This window comes from Harpia harpyja, chromosome 15 (assembly GCF_026419915.1).
Source record: "Harpia harpyja isolate bHarHar1 chromosome 15, bHarHar1 primary haplotype, whole genome shotgun sequence".
NCBI lineage: Eukaryota > Metazoa > Chordata > Aves > Accipitriformes > Accipitridae > Harpia > Harpia harpyja.
The window spans coordinates 24,338,921-24,361,272 of record NC_068954.1 but is presented as its reverse complement, the minus strand read 5'-3'; the positions used below and the strand labels follow the sequence as shown (position 1 = coordinate 24,361,272).

General features: G+C 36.3%; 1 protein-coding gene across 1 annotated transcript in view; it reads left to right on the top strand.

The window, feature by feature from the left end:
- The window catches only part of CSMD1 (CUB and Sushi multiple domains 1), a 1,244,186-nt gene that overhangs the window by 1,148,505 nt on the left and 73,329 nt on the right, over positions 1-22,352 (top strand). Inside the window, exons 50-52 of the mRNA XM_052809685.1 lie at positions 4,080-4,265; positions 15,919-16,113; positions 19,897-20,070. Of these exons, the coding sequence (XP_052665645.1) occupies positions 4,080-4,265; positions 15,919-16,113; positions 19,897-20,070 (555 nt within the window). The remainder of the gene's footprint in view (positions 1-4,079; positions 4,266-15,918; positions 16,114-19,896; positions 20,071-22,352) is intronic.

The following is a 22,352-nucleotide window of genomic DNA, read 5'->3' as shown; positions in this document are numbered from 1 at the left end:
CAGGCCTGCCGAGGTCCCTCTGGATGGCATCCCTTCCCTCCAGCTTGGTGTCGTCGGCAAACTTGCTGAGGGCGCACTCAATCCCACTGTCCATGTCACCAACAAAGATGTTAAACAGCGCTGGTCCCAATACCAACCCCTGAGGAATGCCACTCATCACTGCTCTCCACTTGGACATCGAGCCATTGACTGCAACTCTTTGAGTGCGACCATCCAGCCAATTCCTTATCCACAGAGTGGTCCTTTCGTCAAATCCATGTCTCTCCAATATAGAGACAAGGATGTCATGCAGGTCAGTGTGCTTTGCACAAGTCCTTCCCTTATCCACCAATGCTGTAACCCCATCGTAGGAGGCCACCAAATTTGTCAGGCACGATTTGCACTTAGTGAAGCCATGTTGGCTGTCATCAGTCACCTCCTTATTTTCCATGTGCCTTAGCATAGTTTCCAGGAGGATGTGCTCCATGATCTTGCTGGGCACAGAGGTGAGACTGACTGGCCTGTAGTTCCCTGGGTCTTCCTTTTTTCCCTTTTTAAAAATGGGGGTTATGATTCTGCTTTTCCAGTCAGTGGGTACTTCCCTAGACTGCCACGACTTCTCAAATATGATGGAGAGTGGCTTAGCAACTTCATCCACCAGTTCCCTCGGGACCCACACATGCATCTCATCAGGTCCCATGGACTTGTGCACCTTCAGGTTCCTTAGATGGTCTCGAACCTGATCTTCTCTTACAATGGGCAGTTCTTCATTCTCCCAGTCCCTGCCTTTGCCTTCTGCGACTTGGGTGGTGTGGCTGGTGCACTTGCCAGTGAAGACTGAGGCAAAAAAAGTCATTGAGTACTTCAGCCTTCTCCATGTCCCAGGTAACCAGGTCTTCTGTGTCCTTCCGGAGAGGGCCCACATTTTCCCTAGTCTTCCTTTTATCACCGACATACCTATAGAAGTTCTTGTTGCCCTTGACATCCCTGGCCAGATTTAATTTTATCAGGGCTTTAGCTTTCCTAACCTGATCCCTGGCTGCTCAGACAATTTCTCTGTATTCTTCCAAGGCTACCTGTCCTTGCTTCCACCCTCTGTAGGCTTCCTTTTTGTGTTTGAGCTTGTCCAGGAGCTCCTTGTTCCTCCATGCAGGCCTCCTGGTGTTTTTGCCTGACTTCCTTTTTGTTGGGATGCTTCACTCCTGAGCTTGGAGGAGGTGATCTTTGAATATTAACCAGCTTTCTTGGGCCCATCTTCCCTCCAGGGCTTTATCGCATGGTACTCTACCAAGCAGATCCCTGAAGAGGCCAAAGTCTGCTCTCCTGAAGTCCAGGGTAGTGAGCTTGCTCTGCACCCTCCTTGCTGCCCTAAGAACTCCACCATTTCATGGTCACTGCAGCCAAGGCTACCCTTGAGCTTCACATTCCCCACCAGCCCCTCCTTGTTGGTGAGAACAAGGTCCAGCATAGCATCTCTCCTTGTTGGCTCCTCTATCACTTGGAGAAGGAAGTTCTCATCAACACATTCCGGGAACCTCCTGGATTGCTTATGCTTTCAGACATATTGCCACAAGGCAGAAGAGAACTGAGGCTTGTTAGGACAGGGAGGGGCATAGTCCAAGGCTCTGGAGACACTGAAACATTTCACAGTAAGCATGACTGGAAATGGAGAATCATAGGCATTTTTGTGATGTAGTAAAACAGAGTGACAGTTTAACTTTCTGTCTATTCAGCATGCAAAAAAATGTTTTGCAAGTGTAAAATTCTGCTTAATGTGACAGAGGGTCAAAGCTGGTTCTAGTTGTAGGTAAAGGATTACATTGGTTACTAGGGGAGTAGATAAAGCATTGAACCAGATGCAGCTCTGCTGCTTATTTTGAGTACACCAGAGCCTGGAAAAGCTATCACTCCTGCTGTGATCACCTTGTGGGGAATGACTCCTAATACAAAGACCTGCTCCCAGATGCAGCAGAACTTGCTTTTATCCTTCCTCTTCTCCACTTTCTCTAACACTGTTAAAAGCAGAAAGCGTGGGTCTCCGGAACCCTTTCCTTATCATCTCTCTCTCCCTTCTCTGTCCCACTACTACTCCTTCTAGTGGCAGGATGCTCAGCCCTTACCCGCTGAGGGAGAAATTTGATAAGACAAGAGGATCACTGGTCAGGGTGCAAAATGTGCCAAGAAGTTGTGTTACAGGGGAAGCAGCTTATTTTGGAACATTCCTACAGTTCTACTTCTATTAGCGATTTGACAGCTTCCAGATGGAAGCAAACAGCTGAAATGAACTAACCGTTCATCATTTTATAATTCTTACCTCTCCTCATTATAATCATGTGCGAAGCACTGTGTTGTATTTAATTCAAATGCATCAAATGTGACACCTTGGGAATACTGAAAACAAATTTGAGTTGTGTTTATGGTACCATGACAATGTGTTGTGAAATTAATCAATTACATTGAATTGGGTAAATTACAATAAAAATTAGATTTTTAAAAAAATATTTATTTCCACCTCTGTTTAACAGATTTCAGACAAAGGCTGTCATTTCTTCTTTTGAAATTTATTGACTTTATTAAAATAATAAAACTTCACAGTGTCAAGGGGAAAGGAACAAATACCCACAGGACTTTTTAACTGCTGAAATGTTGAATTGCTTCTTACAATTGACTGTATATATGGAAAAGACATTTTCCTTTCTAAAACTCCACTTTTTAGTAGTAAATACTTAGAAATGAAAACTTCAAAGCTGTGTTTTATTTAGTGTATTTACTGAAGAGCAATAAACTGGATGCCAAACTCAAAGCAGCTAGTGATTCTGTACACACACACATTGTTTTATATGAACTCTTTAAATAGACTCATTGTAATAATGTGATGGGTTCTCTTCTCCAAGTTACCATTTTACAGAAAATAATATCCTTTCAGAGAAAACAATACTATGACTTTCCCTTCAGAAGTGCCATGGGGCAAATATAAAATCTTTACCAGCATTACTGACATATTCAAGCACCTAGAGTAGATCTTTGTGCATAAATAACTATTTTAAAAGAAAGCATAGCATTAAAAGGAATTAAAAAAAAAAGGATACTGAAGAGTTACCTTTTCTCTTTTCATTATCAAAATCAAGAGAGCTGAGAAGTCAGATGCAAAAGGCAATCCTGCCTTGGAGACCTTTCCTAAAAGTGACTGAAATAGATATTTCTGTAATTATACTTTGCCCTAAAATTGTATATTATGAAATACTGTTAAATGAACTATACTGAGCTCTGGTTAAATAAATGAATAAATAAGCCAAAAAACCTAGATGCTACTCAAACTTCACTAAGTTGACAGCAAATTATACTTTTTGAACTTGAAAGAATAACTGCTTGTCTGGAGAGAAATTCTGAAGGAACAAAAAAAAGGGAAAATAATTCAGTAAGTAATTTCCTTCATGGTATGGAAGATGAATGAGCCTGAATTCACATAATATTTAGCATTCTGAAGTGAATTAGTCAAGTATGTAAATAAGTGTTTAAATATCTGAATAACGCCCTTAACTTCAGTGGAACTCTTCCCTGTCTAATCTTATATTTAGGTGCTTTTCTCATCAGATAAAAATTGTTAAATTGACTACTTAAATAACATTGTTTTATATGTATAGAACAGACAAATAGGAAGTTTTGTTTATATTAGTGCAGGAAAGAAAGAAACCCTGAGAGAATGGAAGCAGACTATTAGAAAGCATTTAAGAATTTTCCAGTTCATTGCTTCTTGGACCAAATCACTTTGGACACTTTCTTGATTTTTTTCCCTAGAAAAGAAACAATTGCCCTTAGTCTATGTTGAAATTTCTGTCTCTAAAATGATTGGATTAAACAAAATAATGATTTATAAAATGTTTGTCTATATTAGATGTACTTCGAAGTGTTTATCAGTGTTTTAAATAATGTTACATTTATCCGAATGTTGTAAATACGATGGAAAATTAGTTTCAGTTGTTATGAATGGGATATGTCAAAATTACTAACCTATATTTCTTAATTCAGTGGGACAACATTTAAAAAAGTATATATGAGAAAATGCCAATTCTTTATCTTTTTCTTTCCTTTTTTTTCAGCTGTGTCTTGTGGTATTCCTGACTCCCCTGGGAATGGTTCAGTTATAGGTAATGAATTCACTTTGGGCAGTAGATTGATATATGAATGTAATGAGGGCTTCAAGCTAGAATCCAGTCAACAAGCAACAGCAGTGTGTCAAGAAGATGGATTATGGAGCAACAAAGGGAGGCCACCTGTTTGCAAATGTAAGTGGGCATGTATTTCTCAAGCATATTTCCCTTGAACTTTCTCAGGAAAATCTTCACTGGTGATATTTAGGTTTTATGTATACATATGCCCTGAACTGGCCATTCAGGAATGTATAATCATTTAGCATTTAGTAAAGTAGTAGAGGCCTGTAAATTTGCTTATTAAAAAACCTCCTTGTTTGTCTTCAAAAATCTGAATTCAACTTATTAGATAATTCAGTTTCATGTATATTTTCTTATTATGAATAATGTGCGCTTCTCCATTTTCACAGTAAAAGTTTAATATAGTTTCTAAAGTACAAAAAACAAAAACTATTTCTTAAAATACTGCTAGCGTAGATAATTAAACTGGGTAAGAGTCCTTTAGTCTTCAATTTTGCTGCCTGTCAGAACTAGCCAGTGTAATGCAGACTCCTCTACCATGTGACATGGCCTCTCATTTGCATTGGGCTACCTTGTCTTTGTACTGGATAAAAGCGATAATTAATTGAGTATGACTTCAAGTATGTGACCTGAAATACCGATTAGGACATAATCTTAAAATTGTTAATTGCTATAATACTATACGTAAAATTTTTGAGATTTTGTTTAGAATCTTGAACTAATCAACAGTATATGTATGTGCTTTCCAGATTCTGAATTTGAAAAAGATGTTCTGAGTTTTTCAAAGACGTAAAGTTCAACTTATTTTTAAAGAAAGAGTAAAATGGTATGAATATAAAAATTGTGAAATTATACACTATTGTGAAATAGTTTTCATTTGAATTAGTTGACATCAAACAAATGTTAGAAAATATTGCTGAAAGTTACTTCAAGAGATCTTCTAAGCATCCCTGACAGATGATCTGACCTAATCTTGACCTTCCCGATTACTATTTCAGTAATTGACTTTTTTTTTGCCTTGCAAAGTGTTTCCTGAATATAACCTGAATCTGTTTTTCTGTAGTGTAAAGGCATTATTTCATTTTGTATCCACAGTGGTCAAATAGAAGGTTTTTTTTTCTTCTTTCATTCTTTTTATTGTGTTTGAAAACTGTGTTTTTTGTCAAAAAGTGTGGTGGGTTGACCTTGGCCAGCAGCCACACCCTCACGCAACTGCTCACTCACTCCCTCTTTTCAACCAGACGGGGAAAAATAGGATGAAAAAACTTGTGTCTCAGGATAAGGACAGAGAGATTACTGTCACAGGACTTGACTTTGGGAAAATTAGTTTAAACTATTGGCAATTAAAATAAGGTCAAATACGTGTCAGGAAAAAAAAAAAAATTAAACCAGCACTTTCCTCCCTCTATTCCCAGGGTCAGCTTCACTCCTTTGCTCTTGACTCTTCCCACCCCAAGCAGTGCTGGGGGAGGAGGAGTGGGAGTGTTGTGATCAGTTTATAAAAAGCTCCTTTCTGCTGCTTCTTCCTCCCTGCACTTTTCCTCTGCTCCTGCTTGGGTCTTCTCCGCAGGCTGTTGTCCTTCAGGATAAACTTGCTCTAGCGTGGGTCCTCCATTGACTGCAGTTCATTCAGAAGATATCCACCTGCTCCAGTGTGGGCTGCAGTGCAGATACCTGCTCTGGCATGGTCCTCTCCATGGGCTGCAGTGTAGATACCTGCTCTGGCATGGTCCTCTCCATGGGTTGCAGCAGAATACCAGCTCTAGTGCCTGGAGCACCTCCTCCTCCTCCTCCTCCTGCTTTTGTGACCTTGGTGTTCCCTCTGCTGCTTCTCACTCTTTTTGTACCCTCCTCCTCTGCCTGTGCAGGGGTTTACCCTTTCCTAAATACACTTTCCTAGAGGTGCCACATCTTGGCTGATGGGCTCAGCTGTGTCCTGTGGTGGGTCCTTTGGAACCGGCTGTGTCCAGCAGCCCAAGGCTGTCCTCACAGAGTTCACCCCTGCAGCACCTCCCCGCCCTCCCCAGCACCTTGATTCCTGCACCCAGTATGCCTAGTCACCCCTTCTGTAGAGATAACTGTCTTGCTGTGATTCATTCTCACTCCTTCTTCATTCTTTTTGGGCCAGCGATTCTCATTATTGTCCTCTGGACATTCTCCAATTGATCTACACCTTTCTTGAAGGACAATGTGTAAAACTGAATACAGCAGTTCCACAGAGTACATAAGAAGGATTATTCCAAACCAGCTGTGATCACACAGACGTGCTCTGAATTCAGAGCCATGTGCGGAGGGAAGGCGGTGCTCCAGTGTATTGAACTGCACTTCATTCTCTCAGAAAAAGTTGACAAGGTACAAAGAACATAATTTGAATGATTAATCAGCAGAAATATCAACAGATTTTTTTTGGAGGGAAGAGGCCAGTTAAACTAACTGGGGATTAAAAATACTGAATTAATAACACTATATCCACAGTACAAAAGTAAAAAAAAAAACAAAACTTGTATTATTGAAATGATCAGACTTAACCAGACAATGACTACCCTGTAAAACAAAGCTTAATTATTAACATTTAACACAAGTTTCAACATTAAAAATTTTGTTTAATATTTGTAATAGCCTAACAAATTATATATAAGTCTTTTCTTTTTTCCTTTTCTAAAAATTTATTCAGTTTGAAAAGGAATCCCATTACTTCTAAAACCAGAAGTGCTAAATTAAAATGCTAGTGATCTACATGAGAATATTAAAGTCAGTATTTTCAAAGTGGATTGCTATTCAGAAGCAGGCCTGCTTTACCCAAGGTTTCTTACTTGCAATGTGCAGAAAAGCTTAGACAATCTGCATAACAACCTGTTTTTGTAGTATTGCTGCTGTAAGGATAAATGTATTTAGTCTCCAGAGATAGAAACATCTCAGACTTGATGAGCAGTGAAGACAGCACAGAAAGGTAAATGGTAAATAAATGAGTTCATTTTATCCCCAGGTCTATTAAAATGAAGGTTGAAATCAGTGCAGTTTGTTTTGCAAAGTATCTCTGGTAATATAATGCCCGAGGCAGATGTTTGAAACTCCTTTCTTTTCATTAAAAGTATTTACATCAGATTTGAATCATGAGAAATATGATTCATGCTGGTCATACAGCAAGACACAGATGGATCATAGATGTTAGGCTATTGAATTTAATTACGTGAAATATCAATCAACAGATATCTATTAAGAAAGCTTAACTGAATGGCAAGGAACTTGCTTCAGTTATTCTACACGGAGATCTCTAGTACACGATAGAGGGAACTAGAGATGTCTATCTGTATTACTATTTGAAAGCCTTTATCAGGCAATACTTTATATCAGGCCAACACTGTCTTTAGAGAGTGACCATATAGTAGTAACTTTACATATCAATACAGGACACTGTATAAAGTATGCAAAAACTTTCTACTGAAACCTGTAAATTAGTACATTACTGTTGGTCAGAGGAGTGAGTGTGATATACAGTTCCAAAAAACATACCATCCAAAAGGTGTAGATATATCCAAGAAATCTGAATAAAACAACTTTGGTCTCCATCTATAGATGAGTACTGGTGCTTGTATGATTCTTCCCTTACTGTATGCCACATAAACTGCCTCTAACACTTTTTACCCCAACTAATATCATTTGGATAATGCTTAAAAAGAAAGGAAAATATATACAGACATGATTACAAATTTAAGGTTTTAAGTTATAGCTATAGTTAGCTGAGAAACACTGTTTTACCTATTACCAGCAGTTTTACACGCCTGTAAAGTACTCTTCTGAAGTCATAAGTTTCCATCTTTCTAAGATTAAAAAAAAAGAAAGAGAACAATCTTTTGGGAATTTTTTGTCTATTCCATTTCATCAGATATGATTTGAATTTTGTCTGCTACTATGGAAATACAGATGCTGATTCTTGCTGTGACAAGTTAAAAAGGGAGAAGAACACAAATGAAATTTCCTTCTTCTCCTTTGGATGATAAAATCTTTTGCTATTATTATATAGAATTACATCATTATAGCATGATTATTACATTTTGTTTGTGACTAATTAGTGAAAATTATTCTTCTTATTATTTACTGCCTTACTTTCTTCAGAATATATATCATCAAGTACAGAGAAATAAAGTCTTCCGAAGCAGAGACTGAAAGATGGAAACAGAAAAGGACTTAGCTGTCAATGCAAAATTTAGATGTGTTTCTCCCTAAATTCAATCCAGAGCCGCACTTGGATATTTAAGATATTTACCGAATAGAGAGATTCATGCTTGGAATAGTATCTGTAACTATTTTGTAAAGAAACAAAGTCATCTAAATATGTTGATGAGGGTCAATCTATTTATCTAAGACACTTGTTTTGTTTTTTACATTTTTTATTTATATTTTCAAATACATTTCGCCATGTGTTTGTTTTCCTGTGTGTCTTTCTCTTTCTCCTGTGAAATTCCTCTGATTTAGAAAACTAGATATTTCAGTGTTCTAGAAGTAATTTTCCTTTTTCATCTTGTACAGGATTTTGGGGGTTTGGATACAAAATTTCAGAACTGATAGAAATGAGAACAGAAGTAGTATACATTTTTTCCTGAACATCCCTGTGGCTTGGACTATCTCTTTACATTTCATATGCTAAAGATGACAGATAAGAATAGTTATCTTTTGGGGAGTCACTAAATATATTTTCTTAGGGTTTTTGATTTTGTGGACACTTGACACTGACTTTCTTAATGAAATAGAAATATTGGTCTGAATCTTGGGTTCTCCCTCCACAGCAATTGAACTTCTTAGTTGACGCCATTAAAGTTTGTTCATAGCTTGAATGTGTTGTTGTTTACTTTTTCTCTGAATAATATAGAGAAACAGTTGGTTTAGACCATTCTTAAGAATTGAAAGAACTAGAAAGAATGAGCTGTGCCTCACTGTGTCAGGAGTAGAAAATGCATGATGTGATAAGGAGAAACTACTGAAAAAATTTGTATGAGGTCTAAATCAATGAAGGAGGTCATACTAAGCCTGTCCTGAAAAAAAAGATAACTTCTTTCTCTGTTTAGTATGTATACTTCAGTGCTATTAGAGAGTTTGTATTTCCTTGTTCCAAAATTCATGTTCCATGAAAAGAAAACTCGGTAATGAGTTTGCTTTGACAAACAGTGCATTCCAGTACTAGAAACTTCTGCTAATTTGAGATGTGGTACCATCCCAGTGTTTGCACTAAGGAGAGTTTAAGTATGTATGATACTTTTAGAAGAACTAGGGTGAATGTTAGCACAATTCTTTTACAAGTCAAGCATCACTTTTTTCATGACAAAGCAACACAAAAAGAAATGTTCCCTGGGCCAGCAGGAAACATTTTTTTTAATACAGGCACTTTTGCATGCTAGAAAATGTGTAATGCAAATTCTTAAGAATATTATAATTGTGATTAATGTGCAGTTTTAGAGTTTTGCTAGATGTAGTAAAAAGACGTAGAGACACCTGACAGCTTGAAATTAATGGAAGTATAACCTTTTTTGTTCCATAGGAAATCTGCAGACCTAAACCTGCTTTAAGAAATATGCAGAAAAGACCATTAAAGTAGGATCTGGTTAGTGCAAAGCAGAACTTTCAGTTCTGTGCACTTTCTGTGCTTTTTGACCAGATCTAGGGAACCGATTTAAAATATTGTGCCAGAGGGTGAAAAAATGATGTCAGCAAATGTTACGATTTACTTCCATGTTTCTTTTCACAAGATGGGAAAACTGAATGTGTTCACTTATTGCAAGATCACCTTGTCATATTTTTTTTCTGATTACGCCAAGGTACTCTAACAGGTCTCTAAAGCTAAGTACCATAATTTATAAACCAAGAGTATGAATATATACAATATTATATTATATTTCTGTATAAGTACATATAAGATGTACCCATATAGGTTATACTCCATGTGTGTTGGTGCTGACATCTGAACCAGTATATGTTTATTAAGAAAAATACTGCTGAAATAGGATAACTTGTTAGCTTCTGTTCTTACTTGCTTTCCTTTTCATAGAATTAAGTGGATGCATGACCTAGGAAATTGAGTTTGTAGTTAATTAATTTTTCTAACATTTTGATTGCCTGGGATGGTCCCTGTAACTGCTTAACTTTATTGCTATTTTCCATTACTCCTTTAATATACTCATTGAAAGATTTAAATCATGTCATTCATTGGTTTATGCTAATTTCTCTAATATCAAATATTTTAAAGAACAGCTAATGTTACCTTTGCATAATCTGCATTTTTCAGATTTCACTGTATATATTTTTGGAAGCTATGGTGTGCTGAGCTATAACAGTGATGGTTCAGACACTGATTTTTATCTAGAAATTAATTGGAAAATAATTAGAAATTTTAGAAGCCTTTTTATAATTTTCAATATGTTTGTACAATGTCTAGTTATAGAACTATGAATCACAAGTAGTTCTGGAATAAAGCATCAGTTGTATTATAAATGCAAAAAGGAATTTGTTAATATAAACAGGCAAAGATTCACCACCAGCTCATCATAGATATTGTGCAATTGCTGGGGGTTTTATTAGCTAGGACATTCAGAGCACCATATGCAATATTTCTCCTAACATTTTCTTAATAAATCCTGAGGTCAGTAAGTAATTTTTGGAGTATTTTTTCAAGGTTTGGTATGTAACATGGAGTACTTATTAAGGGTTAGTACTTAGTGAACTGTAGTAAAACAGTTGATTAGTTTAGGCATTTTAGATTAGTCCAGATACATTAGACTGATAACAGACTGACTTGCTGACTGGATTGACAGACTGATACTGAATACCATGTGATCCTTTTGTTTATCTATTTTGAGGTTTCGAAGACTATCCTGTGTAAATATGTTGAACAACAAGATGCACTTAATTTTTTTTCTCTGTGCTTCTTTTTCTACTAGCATACTGAAACTACCAACTTGCTCAAGTGATCCTATTTTGTTCTCAGCTCTTTGTTCTTAGATTCTGTGGTGTATGGGATTATTTGGTTTCCTACTGTCTTCTTATTTTACTAATACTTATTAATTTAAACCACACTAGTCTCTCAAGCATTATACACAACTTGACCTTAATCTTGCTTTTTTTAAGCTACTAGTGGATTTAGTCAAAAGGGTATATTTGAACAATATAGTTATTATTACTGCATTATAAGTTCACAATACGGTAAGACAAAAATGCCCTTTCCCTTTCTTTGTGATTGTTAACTACCTGCTAAAGAATGGCAGCCAAGTATCAGATGCCATTACACTTGCAAATAATAATAGCAAATTCCTGTAATTGAGATATTTTTCCATCATATACATTGTAGTTGTCTTTTTTTTTTTTTCTCCCCTTGAAACAATAATTACATTCAGAGTCACAATATTCAAGATATTCCTGGAATAGCATGAGATGTACTTTTTTTTGCTTACTTAACAATAAGAAAAGCAAAGGCTTGTAGACAGAAGAACAACTCAGTAAAATGGAAGAGTCAGTCTTCTGGTATTCAGATTCTAGGAAAATATTGATAGTGCAATGTGTTTGTTGACCAGAAGAGCAAGTAAAAAGAATAATGAAATTACAAAGAGTTAATTATTATGAAGAGTTAAAACTAAAAGCTAAGCACATTACTGCACAAATTCTTGTTAGATTTTAGTTGCAGTTGAAAAGATCTTATATTTTTTTGGTCATTGCCACTGTTCATATAGTGAACATTCTGCTTAGTGAACATTTTGCTCGTGTCTTGAGTAGCAAATATACCTGGGCTTATAGAACAACTCAATTTTTTTGTCTTTTTTTATGGTAGGTATATGTCCTTATGAATTCCCTGCTTTTGAGTCTGTTCAGAATTATCAGTATATGATGATCATCATGTCATTAAAATGGGTAATCTTAATCATAATTTCAAACAATAATTATGTTTTCTGACCTATACTTTATGTAAAGCAATTTTATTCATATAATTCTGTATTAAAAATACCTGGAGAAAAGAGAGAACATCTTCACATCTGCAAGAAGTTGAGATGTTGTCCCTTACAGAGTTTCATCTGTGTAAATGACAATTTAAATAGTGCCCAGCCCATAATTTGCAGGAGAGAGACTGTGAGAGGCAAATTGATGCACTCATTCATAAACCATGTGCACAAAATCAAGCTTCTGCTAATAGTCTTTTCTTGTTCCTTGAATGATGGGAAATAAAATAAATCAAAATCAGTCCCTGTAAGATTAAAATTTTTCAAGCAAAAGTTTTAGTTGAGTACATCAACACAGTCTAGAAGTATATTCTGTGCTCAGTAACATTCTCAATTAGAAACTGTAAAATCACGTATCAGAATCTGATAGTTGTTTCTAAAGTGTGCTTGCAACAAGATTCTAAGTGTATTTATAGCTAAAGAAAGAATAAATTACATACTAACCTCAGTATGGAGAGGAAACATCTATGTGGCTTACTTACATATTCTGAAATAGCTGACCTTCTTATCTCCAAGTGTCTTAAGATATCCTCTATGGTTAAGACTAATATTTTTACTATTAGACTAAATAAGAAGCTTGCTTTCATTTTTGAAAGAACCAATAAAACTATTGCTTGAAAGGAGAAGTGATAAAAATGTTAAATTTGAGGGGTATTAAGTACCTGGTTAGAATATTTTTTGTTTTCTGACAGACCTGTATGATTTTCACTCCAAGGTGTTAAATGAAGTGCTTTAATATGCTTAATGTATTTAACAACAAATAAGAAAAAACTGTTTCTTGGTAAATAATTTATAATCTTTGAGTAGCTATGAAACACAGTTTAGTATTAGTATCAAATTAAATTAAATTAGAAAGTAAGAAGTCCTCCTTTAACCTGGGAAATTGTTCATCACTAGTCAGAATATTGTTATAAAGACCAAAGTGAAGACTGATTAAGTTTCAAAGTGATTCTACGCTGGCAATCCTTCCAAGATATACTGAAAAAAAACCCCTAAGAAAATATTCTAGTTTCAACTGAATGTAACCTTATAATCTGTCATTTGGAAGTTCTTCAGATGATTTCCCCTTCATAACTTCTTACACATCTTCACAGATATGCTGTGGTGCCAGCTCTGTGTTTCCTAGATGCTAGAATTTACCATGGGTAAGATAACTATTGGAAAAGGTAGATGAATAATTCTAGCATTGTCAAAGGTATTCTGGAAAGTGGTGGAAATCTAGGTTTTTACAGGAATTGTTCTTCTATCGCTTTCCCTGTATTTCATTTGTATTGGCTTTGCATGATAAGGTTTTGGTAGCGGGGGGGGTTACAGGGGTGGCTTCTGTAAGAAGCTGCTGGAAGCTTCCCCTGTGTTCGAGAGCGCCAATACCAGCCAGCTCTAAGACGGACCCACCGCTGGCCAAGGCCGAGCCCATCAGCGATAGTGGTAACACCTCTGTGGTAACATTTTTAAGAAGGAAAAAGTTGCTGGGACAGACAGAAATGGCAGCCAGAGAGAGAGTGAGAACATGTGAGAGAAACAGCCCTGTAGACCCCCAGGTCAGTGAAGAATGAGGAGGAGGAGGTGCTCCGGGCTCCGGAGCAGAGATTCCCCTGCAGCCCGTGGGGAAGACCATGGTGAGGCAGGCTGTCCCCCTACAGCCCAGGGAGGTCCACGGTGGAGCAGATATCCACCTGCAGCCTGTGGAGGACCCCACGCCGGAGCAGGTGGGTGCCCGAAGGAGGCTGTGACCCCATGGGAAACCTGCGCTGGAGCAGGTTCCTGGCAGGACCTGCGGATCTGTGGAGAGAGGAGCCCACGGAGCAGGTTTTCTGGCAGGACTTGTGACCCCGGGGGGGACCCACGCTGGAGCAGTGTGCTCCTGAAGGACTGCACGCCATGGAAGGGACCCACACTGGAGCAGTTTGTGAAGAACTGCAGCCCATGGGAAGGACCTACTTTGGAGAAGTTCGTGAAGGACTGTCTCCCGTGGGAGGGACCCCACGCTGGAGCAGGGGAAGAGTGTGATGAGTCCTGCCCTTGAGGATGATGAAGTGGCAGAAATAACGTGTGATGAACTGACCATAAACGCCATTCCCTGTCCCCCGCGCCGCTGGTGGGGGGTTGGCAGAGAATCCAGGAGTGAAGTTGTGCCCAGGAAGAAGGGAGGGGTGGAGGGAAGGTGTTCTGAGATTTGGGTTTATTTCTCATTACCCTACTCTGGTTGATTGGTAATAAAGTGAGTTAATTTTCCCCAAGCTGAGTTTGTTTTGCCTGTAATGGTAATTGGTGAGTGATCTCTCCTGTCCTTATCTTGAACCACAAGCCCTTCGTTATATTTTCTCTCCCCTGTCCAGCTGAGGAGGGGGAGAGATAGAATGGCTTTGGTGGGCACCTGGCATCCAGCCAGGGTCAACCCACCACACATTGATTGCCTGAAGGCCTTTTCATCACACATTCATACTCATGATAAAATCACTTTATACATCTGAGACAGTGTAAAGTCTGCAGAATATGTAATTATTTTTTATCAGCTTTATTAGTCCTTTCCCTAGTAGAATGGTGTAAATTTATTATAGCATAAATGAGAATCAGACTTTTCTTTTTATTTCTTCAGTATAGTTTGGGGTTTTTACACACTTCCTCCTAATGCTTTTGTCTTACACTTAACAGTGTGGTGACTCGAGTATATTGCACAAAAGGTCAGAGGTAATGATTCCTAAGTATACCAAATATTTAGAAAAGTTGTCAACTTTTTTTTAGCAACATATAGGGAAAACAAAAGAAGAGGAACTAAATTTCTGTTACATGGGGTTTTGTTTGTTTTTCCTTGGAAAGTACAGCTTTTCTCAAGTCTTCCTGGGGTAGTAATTTTTTCTAAAGTACTCGTTGGGACATAAACAGTCACTAATTCATTCAGACTTTTTCTATAGCAGGGAAATTCTGAACAACATGGTAAAGGATACCAAATACAGCTATTTTTAAATAAAGTAATCATAAATATTTTCATAAAACTAATTAATCTTTACAGAGACATAGGCACATTAAGATAGAATTCATGTCAATATTGTAAATATTCTGTGCATCTTGAATTGCAGACCATCAAATTGAAACTGAAAAATATTTAAGAATTCTATTTATGATTGGTAGCTATATTAAGCCTTATGAAAAACATAAACTACAATTCTTGTCTACTGGCAGTAGCTGAATTCTCTTACGAAATCTGAAATACTAAAAGCAACAGAACTGAAATCAGTCTAAAAATCTCTCTAAATGTTATCTTTATTTTTTTATGTCAACTGTTCTAAACTGGAATGTAATAATTTTCCTGACTACCCACAGTATACCATTTTATAGTAATTAGTATTTGAATGTATGTTAACAGCTTTTTTGGCAACCTGTTTTGGGAACTTGTTAGAACTTTTCTAAAGTGAAAATCATGGATAAAAAAATAAAGCATCACTTGAGCCTTTTCAAAAATTGCGTAGCATTATTTGCTTTCCCTTTTACATCCACTGCAGTCTGTGATGTGTTTTGTCTCTGAAATTTTTAAATAAATCTCATTAGAGAGCATAACTGTATGTCATTGTTCCACTGCATCTCACTAAATGAAAATGTACTACAAACTCCTGCTCAAGTTGTAATACTCACTGTACATTGTTCATTATTTTTCCTGGAACTTGTATTTCAAAAATGTTTACAATATGCTCAACTTTGCAAAACTTCTGCCAGTAAGGCAAGACATGTATCTATGAAGAAACTTTGGGGTAGAATGCTAATATTTAAGTGTCCTTTCTTCACAGCTGTAACTTGTCCCAGCATAGAGACTCTGCTCTCAGAACATGTTGTCTGGAGACTGATTTCTGGGTCACTGAATGAGTATGGAGCTCAAGTCATGCTCAGCTGCAGTCCTGGATATTACTTATTGGGTCGAAGACTCATACAGTGCCGGACTAATGGAACCTGGAGCGTAGGCAATGAAAGGCCAAGTTGTAAGGGTAAGGAACTCACTTGTTTACACAATATCCTATGCTTTTTCATACATATATTTTATTTCAGAAATAGGTTAAAGTTTTTTAAAAAATATTTTGCTATCAGTCTCCTATAAGTAAGCAAATATGAAATTTTCATTAACTTGTTGAAATTAATTGATTCAAGCTCTTTATGTGTAAAGTACAATATATTTCAATATACAAGAGTCAATGAAGTAGCATCAGAAGATCAATATGGATGACGATCTGTGTCTGACTATGGATTTATTCAACTAGATAGTGCATGAGTATTTAGAGAATACTAGGAGATAATGTTATTACTTTAGAAGATTCCAGATAAGAGTTAGAATAGAAGATGATTGCTTTGACTTCTTTGGTGAAGCATGAAAACTCTACTGTTGGAGAAACATACATATGAGCTTTTATAATGTCTTCATACAAAAGTATCATAAATTACATCAGCCCTGACTTTGGATGTTTAAAGATTTAGAGAGCCTTGACATTCTCAGTAAGATCATGCAGTTGTCAGGGGTTACAGTATCAGAGTCTTAATGAATCCCCCCAAAACTTCATTTCTTCTTTTTCCAATGTGTTATTTGCTTTGGTTGGAGAGGATATTTGGCACATCAGCTAGTTCTGCTACCCTTAAAGCAGAAACTTTTCCTACATTGTGGTAGTACTTAGAGGATCTCTTTCAATGCCAGGGCAGCACAGAAGATCCCAGCATCTGAAGGAAAATGGCCAACTGACAGGCCTAGCATACTAAGCAGAACTGGAAATAAAATTTAGGCATTCAGTTTTTCAGAGGAGTATGTCATTTCAGTGAGATATTCAAATTCAGTATTTCATCCTGAAAGAGAAGCTTTTTTTTCCTTTTTAGAGAGTGACCTTTTTTTTTTTTTAATTCAGTGAAGTTTCTAATGTTAGAAAATATTTGGGAATGGCAATTCTGAAACAAGCTGAATCAATAAGAGAATTTTTATGGCAGCACTGTAGGAAAGAATTCTTGGGATCAGGTGAACAGCTTACTAAATTATACCTTCTGGTATTTTTTTAAGAAAAGAGAACAGAATCATTCTGCTCTGTCAAACTCTCTCAAGTCTGCAGATATGTCAATACCTTATGACAAATGATACCAGAAGTATTTCATATGATTCTATGATAGTGATAACGGAATGAACATAAACATCAGGTAGCTTTTCATATTCCAAACAAATGGTTGAGCAAAACCTTCAGTATGATATACATATCATGACAAACAGAAGAAAAAATTAATTTACCTAAATACAAGCTCCTAATGCCATATGAGACAAATTGCAGTATCTAAGCTGGTAGATAGTAAAGACAACTTGGGAGAGATTCTCAGCCTTCTTCAACAGCAGCTGGAGGCTAGACAGAACACCCAAAGTCATCTCAGATGGTACCGAATCACTCCCAAGGGTGATTCAAGTATAAATTGACAAAATCTGTCACCAGTACTGGGAAGTGTGTGGCTACAAACCTAAGGCACAGAAATTACAGAGGCAGTATTAGAGAATGATGCTAGCATGGGAAAAGAAGAATATAGAAAAGAGAACAAAGAAGGATGTACACCATTTAACTAAAAATAATATAAAACAATATTTATTTTCTAGAAAAGAAAAAAATTGAGACGTTTTCAGAACAAGGCTGAGCGAGCTACCTATAACAGCAGTCAGTATGACACATACATGAAAGCAGTGTATTTGATCTTATGTAAATGATGATGGGTTGTGGAAGAATATTGGTTCTGGTTTATTCCATTAGTTTTGTTTGGGGAAAATTTCCTTTTGAAAATACTCAATTGGAAAAATAAGGTGACTATTCTATAACTCTTATAAATCAGTAAGAGCTATATCAATTTTCTTTTCAAATTTAAAACTAATGATTTTTTTTATTCTATTAACTGCAATTGTGGCCCTTTCCTTTTGTGCACACTTACTAAAACCCCTAGTTTTGTATTTGCTGCCTAATGTGCAGCTACTGTTCAGCTGCTGAGAAGTCTTTCAAAAGCTACTCTTGATCAACCTCTACAATTACAGAATTTCTATGTAAGCAGAAAATGGGATGACCAATATGGGATGCAGTTAACACAAAGCAAAGTATTAGGTAGATACAGAAACCCAAGATGTTGCTGATTGAAGGTATATTAGTTTATTTATAAGACAGGTAAATTATTTTGCCCTCTTATAGAGGACTGCTTAGGATTTAATTATGGCAAATTTCATCCCCCAATAAATGTTCAGTACTATTTCCATTGGATACAGATCATTAAGATCCAGAAATACACTGTAGAGTATTTTGAGGAGTCTGTTTACTTTCTGTCTGTCATTCACATGCTAAGGATAGGTGATACAAATATAGATTCTAGCTGTTTATATTTCTGAAGTAGCAGGAAAGCTAACTGAAACACTGATGATAAGGCATTTAGATCATATTTATCAATATCTACTTGTGAATAGTATGTCTAAAGGAACTGCGAAACAGCAAATTAAGGGGGTTCTGGATTAAGAGAAACCTAAATAGGAAATTTATTTTATTTGTTTAAGAATATGCTGAACAGCTGCCTAACAAATCATGAGGTGGGTCATTATTATGTATTTTACTTATTTTTAACTGTAATCACTGTAATTTAAAATAATAAAGCATTTGTAATATGTTTAGAACAACTCATTCTGTTGCATTTTAGAAAAAGAATTTGATTTTTTTAACATATGCATAAGTGTAATTAATAATCAGCATTAGCATTAGAGGTTACAATGTTAGCCTACTCCACAAATTACATTAATATGACTTGATCGTAGTCAAAAGGAGTCTTATCCACCTCTGGAAGCCTTATGTGCATAAGAAACTTTGATCGCATATATTCTGATTATGACTGAGTTAACTGCGCAGTGGTATGTACTTGATTTTATCCAACTTCTACCCATTTCCATGTTGTTTTCTACAGCGAACCTTTTAAAATGTAGAAGAACATGGCCTTGAGGTTTCAGATAGGAAGTTTAGTTGTGATTAACATGCTTTTGAAAGTAAACCCATGATTTATGCTAACATATAATAAAATACAATTGAAGCTCTTGAAGGCATTGGTCTGCATCTTAAATTACAATATTATTGATATATTTTTCTAGAAACAAAAGACATAACAGGACGGTTTTAATTAAATTAGATTTTGATACATTCTTAAAAGGTAATTTCTCATGTGGTGCCTGTAATAGCTGTGGGTTGCAGCTTATGCTACAGAAGGCTTCTGTGATAATGGGTCAAGCCTAGCCTTAAGAAAAAACAGATTTATAGTTTTAGCAAATAGACTACCATATATGTTATATGGTTATGAATAGTAGTGGGGAATAAGGAAAAAGACAGTTCATAACAATTCAGAGTACTACATGTTAAAAAAGGTAATATCTTTAAACAGACATAAAACTTAAAATGGCTAGAGAAGGTGTATTTGGGGAGTAGCCAGGAATATGTACACATGGAATATAACCACAACCTTCCCAGGCATTCATGTAATTCCCTTGTTTCAGAACTGGAAATACAGATTGTGTTTAAGCTGCCGTCAATATGTGAAGATATCCTAATGAATTTTCAGATTTAGAACATGTGTTGCCAAATCAAGCATAATTTTAAGCCCTTACTATGGAATACAACTCACTCCTATTACATTTACTTTTTAAGAAAATGTGAGGTGGTATATTGTCTTCCTGTCTAAGAAATTATGAAAAGTGTTTTCATATTTCAGTTTGTTCTGTTTGGCTTTTTTCCTAGTTATCTCCTGTGGTGGTCTTCCGTCTCCACCAAATGGAAATAAGATTGGAACCTTAACAGTGTATGGAGCTACTGCAATATTCACCTGTAACACAGGATACACATTAGTTGGTTCTCACGTGAGAGAATGCTTGGCAAACGGTCTCTGGAGTGGTACTGAAACCCAATGCCTAGGTAAAAAACAAATTTCTGTTTTTTCTTTTGTTTTGTTTTAAGCAAACGCAGTATCAAGTACTGGAATTCAGCTTTTATCAAGCAACAGCATTTTTAAATCGATGAAAAATAAAGGTATCTTAAATACAGAAATATTGTGTACTGCATATGATTTTATACTATTCTACAAGCATATAACTTTTTATTAGAAGTTAGATTATACCTGATGTTGTTGGAATGCTCTTTGGACCGGCAGGGTTTTTTAAGTGACTCAAGTGATTGCCCACATTTACAGTACTTTGATTTGCTTTGTGGAGCAGTCACAGGGTGTGTGATGAAACTAAGCTGGAAGATGAGCTTCAGTTCAGGAGTATTCCTGATGCATCCCAACTACAAATGAGCTTTCAGCATATTGAACATTCAGTCAAGGGAATTAGACAAGAGACAGCCCAAAGTAAAGCAAAGCCACCACCCTTCCAAACCCTGAGTTTGGACCTTAAGTTCTCATCCCAAGTCTTTTCATTCTTCAGATCCACTCATGTTGGTTTGCACTCCTAATATAGACATAAGAAAACTGTTTTCTTTTTCAGTTACCTTTGAGGCTCAGCAGTGGCTGTATTCTTGGTTGTGGACAGTATATTTATTTCTGGAATCTTTTATTTGTTTTGTCTTCCCTTGTTTTGCCGATTTTCTTCTTGCCTCACAGCTGAATGTACTCAGTTGCTCTCAGGAAAGGAGGAATCTCTTCTTTCTTCTCCAGAGTTCGGCCTCACTTAAAAAGCAGCTTTCTTCTCTGCTGCCTAGCCACATCCTTTTAGCAGAACACAAAGTATTCCATGCCTGTCTAGTACCTTTTAAACAAAACAGTTTGACCATCTATCATATGCAAGAATTGAATTGATTTACAGAGGAAATAATTAATTGATTTAAAAAACAAAACAAAACAAAACAACTTGAGTAACTAAGATATCGTTATCCAGAATAATCCATATTCCTGTTTTTTGCAGCAATGAAACAGTAAAAGCATTGCTTTATAACGAAATGATAGTAGCTGTAACATGAATTGTCAGAAATTATTCTCTATCCAGAACTCGCTTCTTGTAAAATTTTCAGGTAGGCTAGAGCAGTGTTTGACTAATTTGATACATGTCTACCAGTAACATTTGACTTAAAGCTTTTAAATAAATTATGCTGATTCATTTCTAAATTATAAAATCCCTTGTCCTCCTACTCTGTAGAAATATTAAGTTTTTAAAAACTATATTAACATGACAATTTTACACATGAAAAATAAAATGCCAGTTATCTTCCTCTGATCTTGGTATCTTCAAAACATCCCACTAAAAGAGTGTGGATAGATATGTTCTGCAGTATCTCATGAAGACCAACATACTTTTGCCCTATCTGAAGAAATGAATTCAAAATGAAACTGAAAAAAACCTTTTTCTAAGCATCACTTCTTCAAACCTTCATGCTGTCTGAAGAATCCCTGATGTTGTCAATTCCAGGAACCAAGTCAAAATAAACCTGACATCTACATTTACAATAAGTTTTTGTCAGTATGGATCTGTGAGAAAGAAGTTTTACATACACCTAAGGAACTGATAATGAAAGGTTGCTGAGCATTCTTAGACACCTGAATCCATTCTTAACTTTCTCAATGTCAATAGCGTCACTGTCTTTCGGTGTTCAGATAGACATACATATGATTTCTGGCATATCAGGTTGCTGGTGCTCATTACCTTATAGATGTAAATGATAAGTAGGCAGCCTGTGCTGCTTTGCCTTAAATTTCTAAGCAAAGTTACTTCATAGCACCATCATAAAGGGTGTTTGCAGTTATGGATCTTTGAGTTCATGCTCTCACCAAGGTGCAAAACTGAAAGAAATGGCTACAGTTCCCCTGAGCAAAACATAGAAAATCAGACCTGCATTTTAAAACACAGCAACATTCCCCTGGTACAATATTCTATTAAAAGAAAAGAAGAACATCTGCATCCCAATAACCAGGTGTGATGGGACCACATACCAACTCAATCACGTCTTCAAAAAACCAATTTTCAAGTGTCATAAATTTCATCTTAGCAGGTTATTAAGGAAAAAGAATAGCAAGTATCTTTAGATAAACATGATTTTTAACAGAGTACTAGTGAGAACATCCTGCATTTCTGAAGATCTTTAATGTCTGAAAATTCTTCTAGAGAAAATATTTTGAAACAGGTTGCAAACCACAAGACAGTAATGCACTAACAGACAAAAGCATAATAATCTAACCTTGATGAAAGAGAATGTGGAGTTAATCA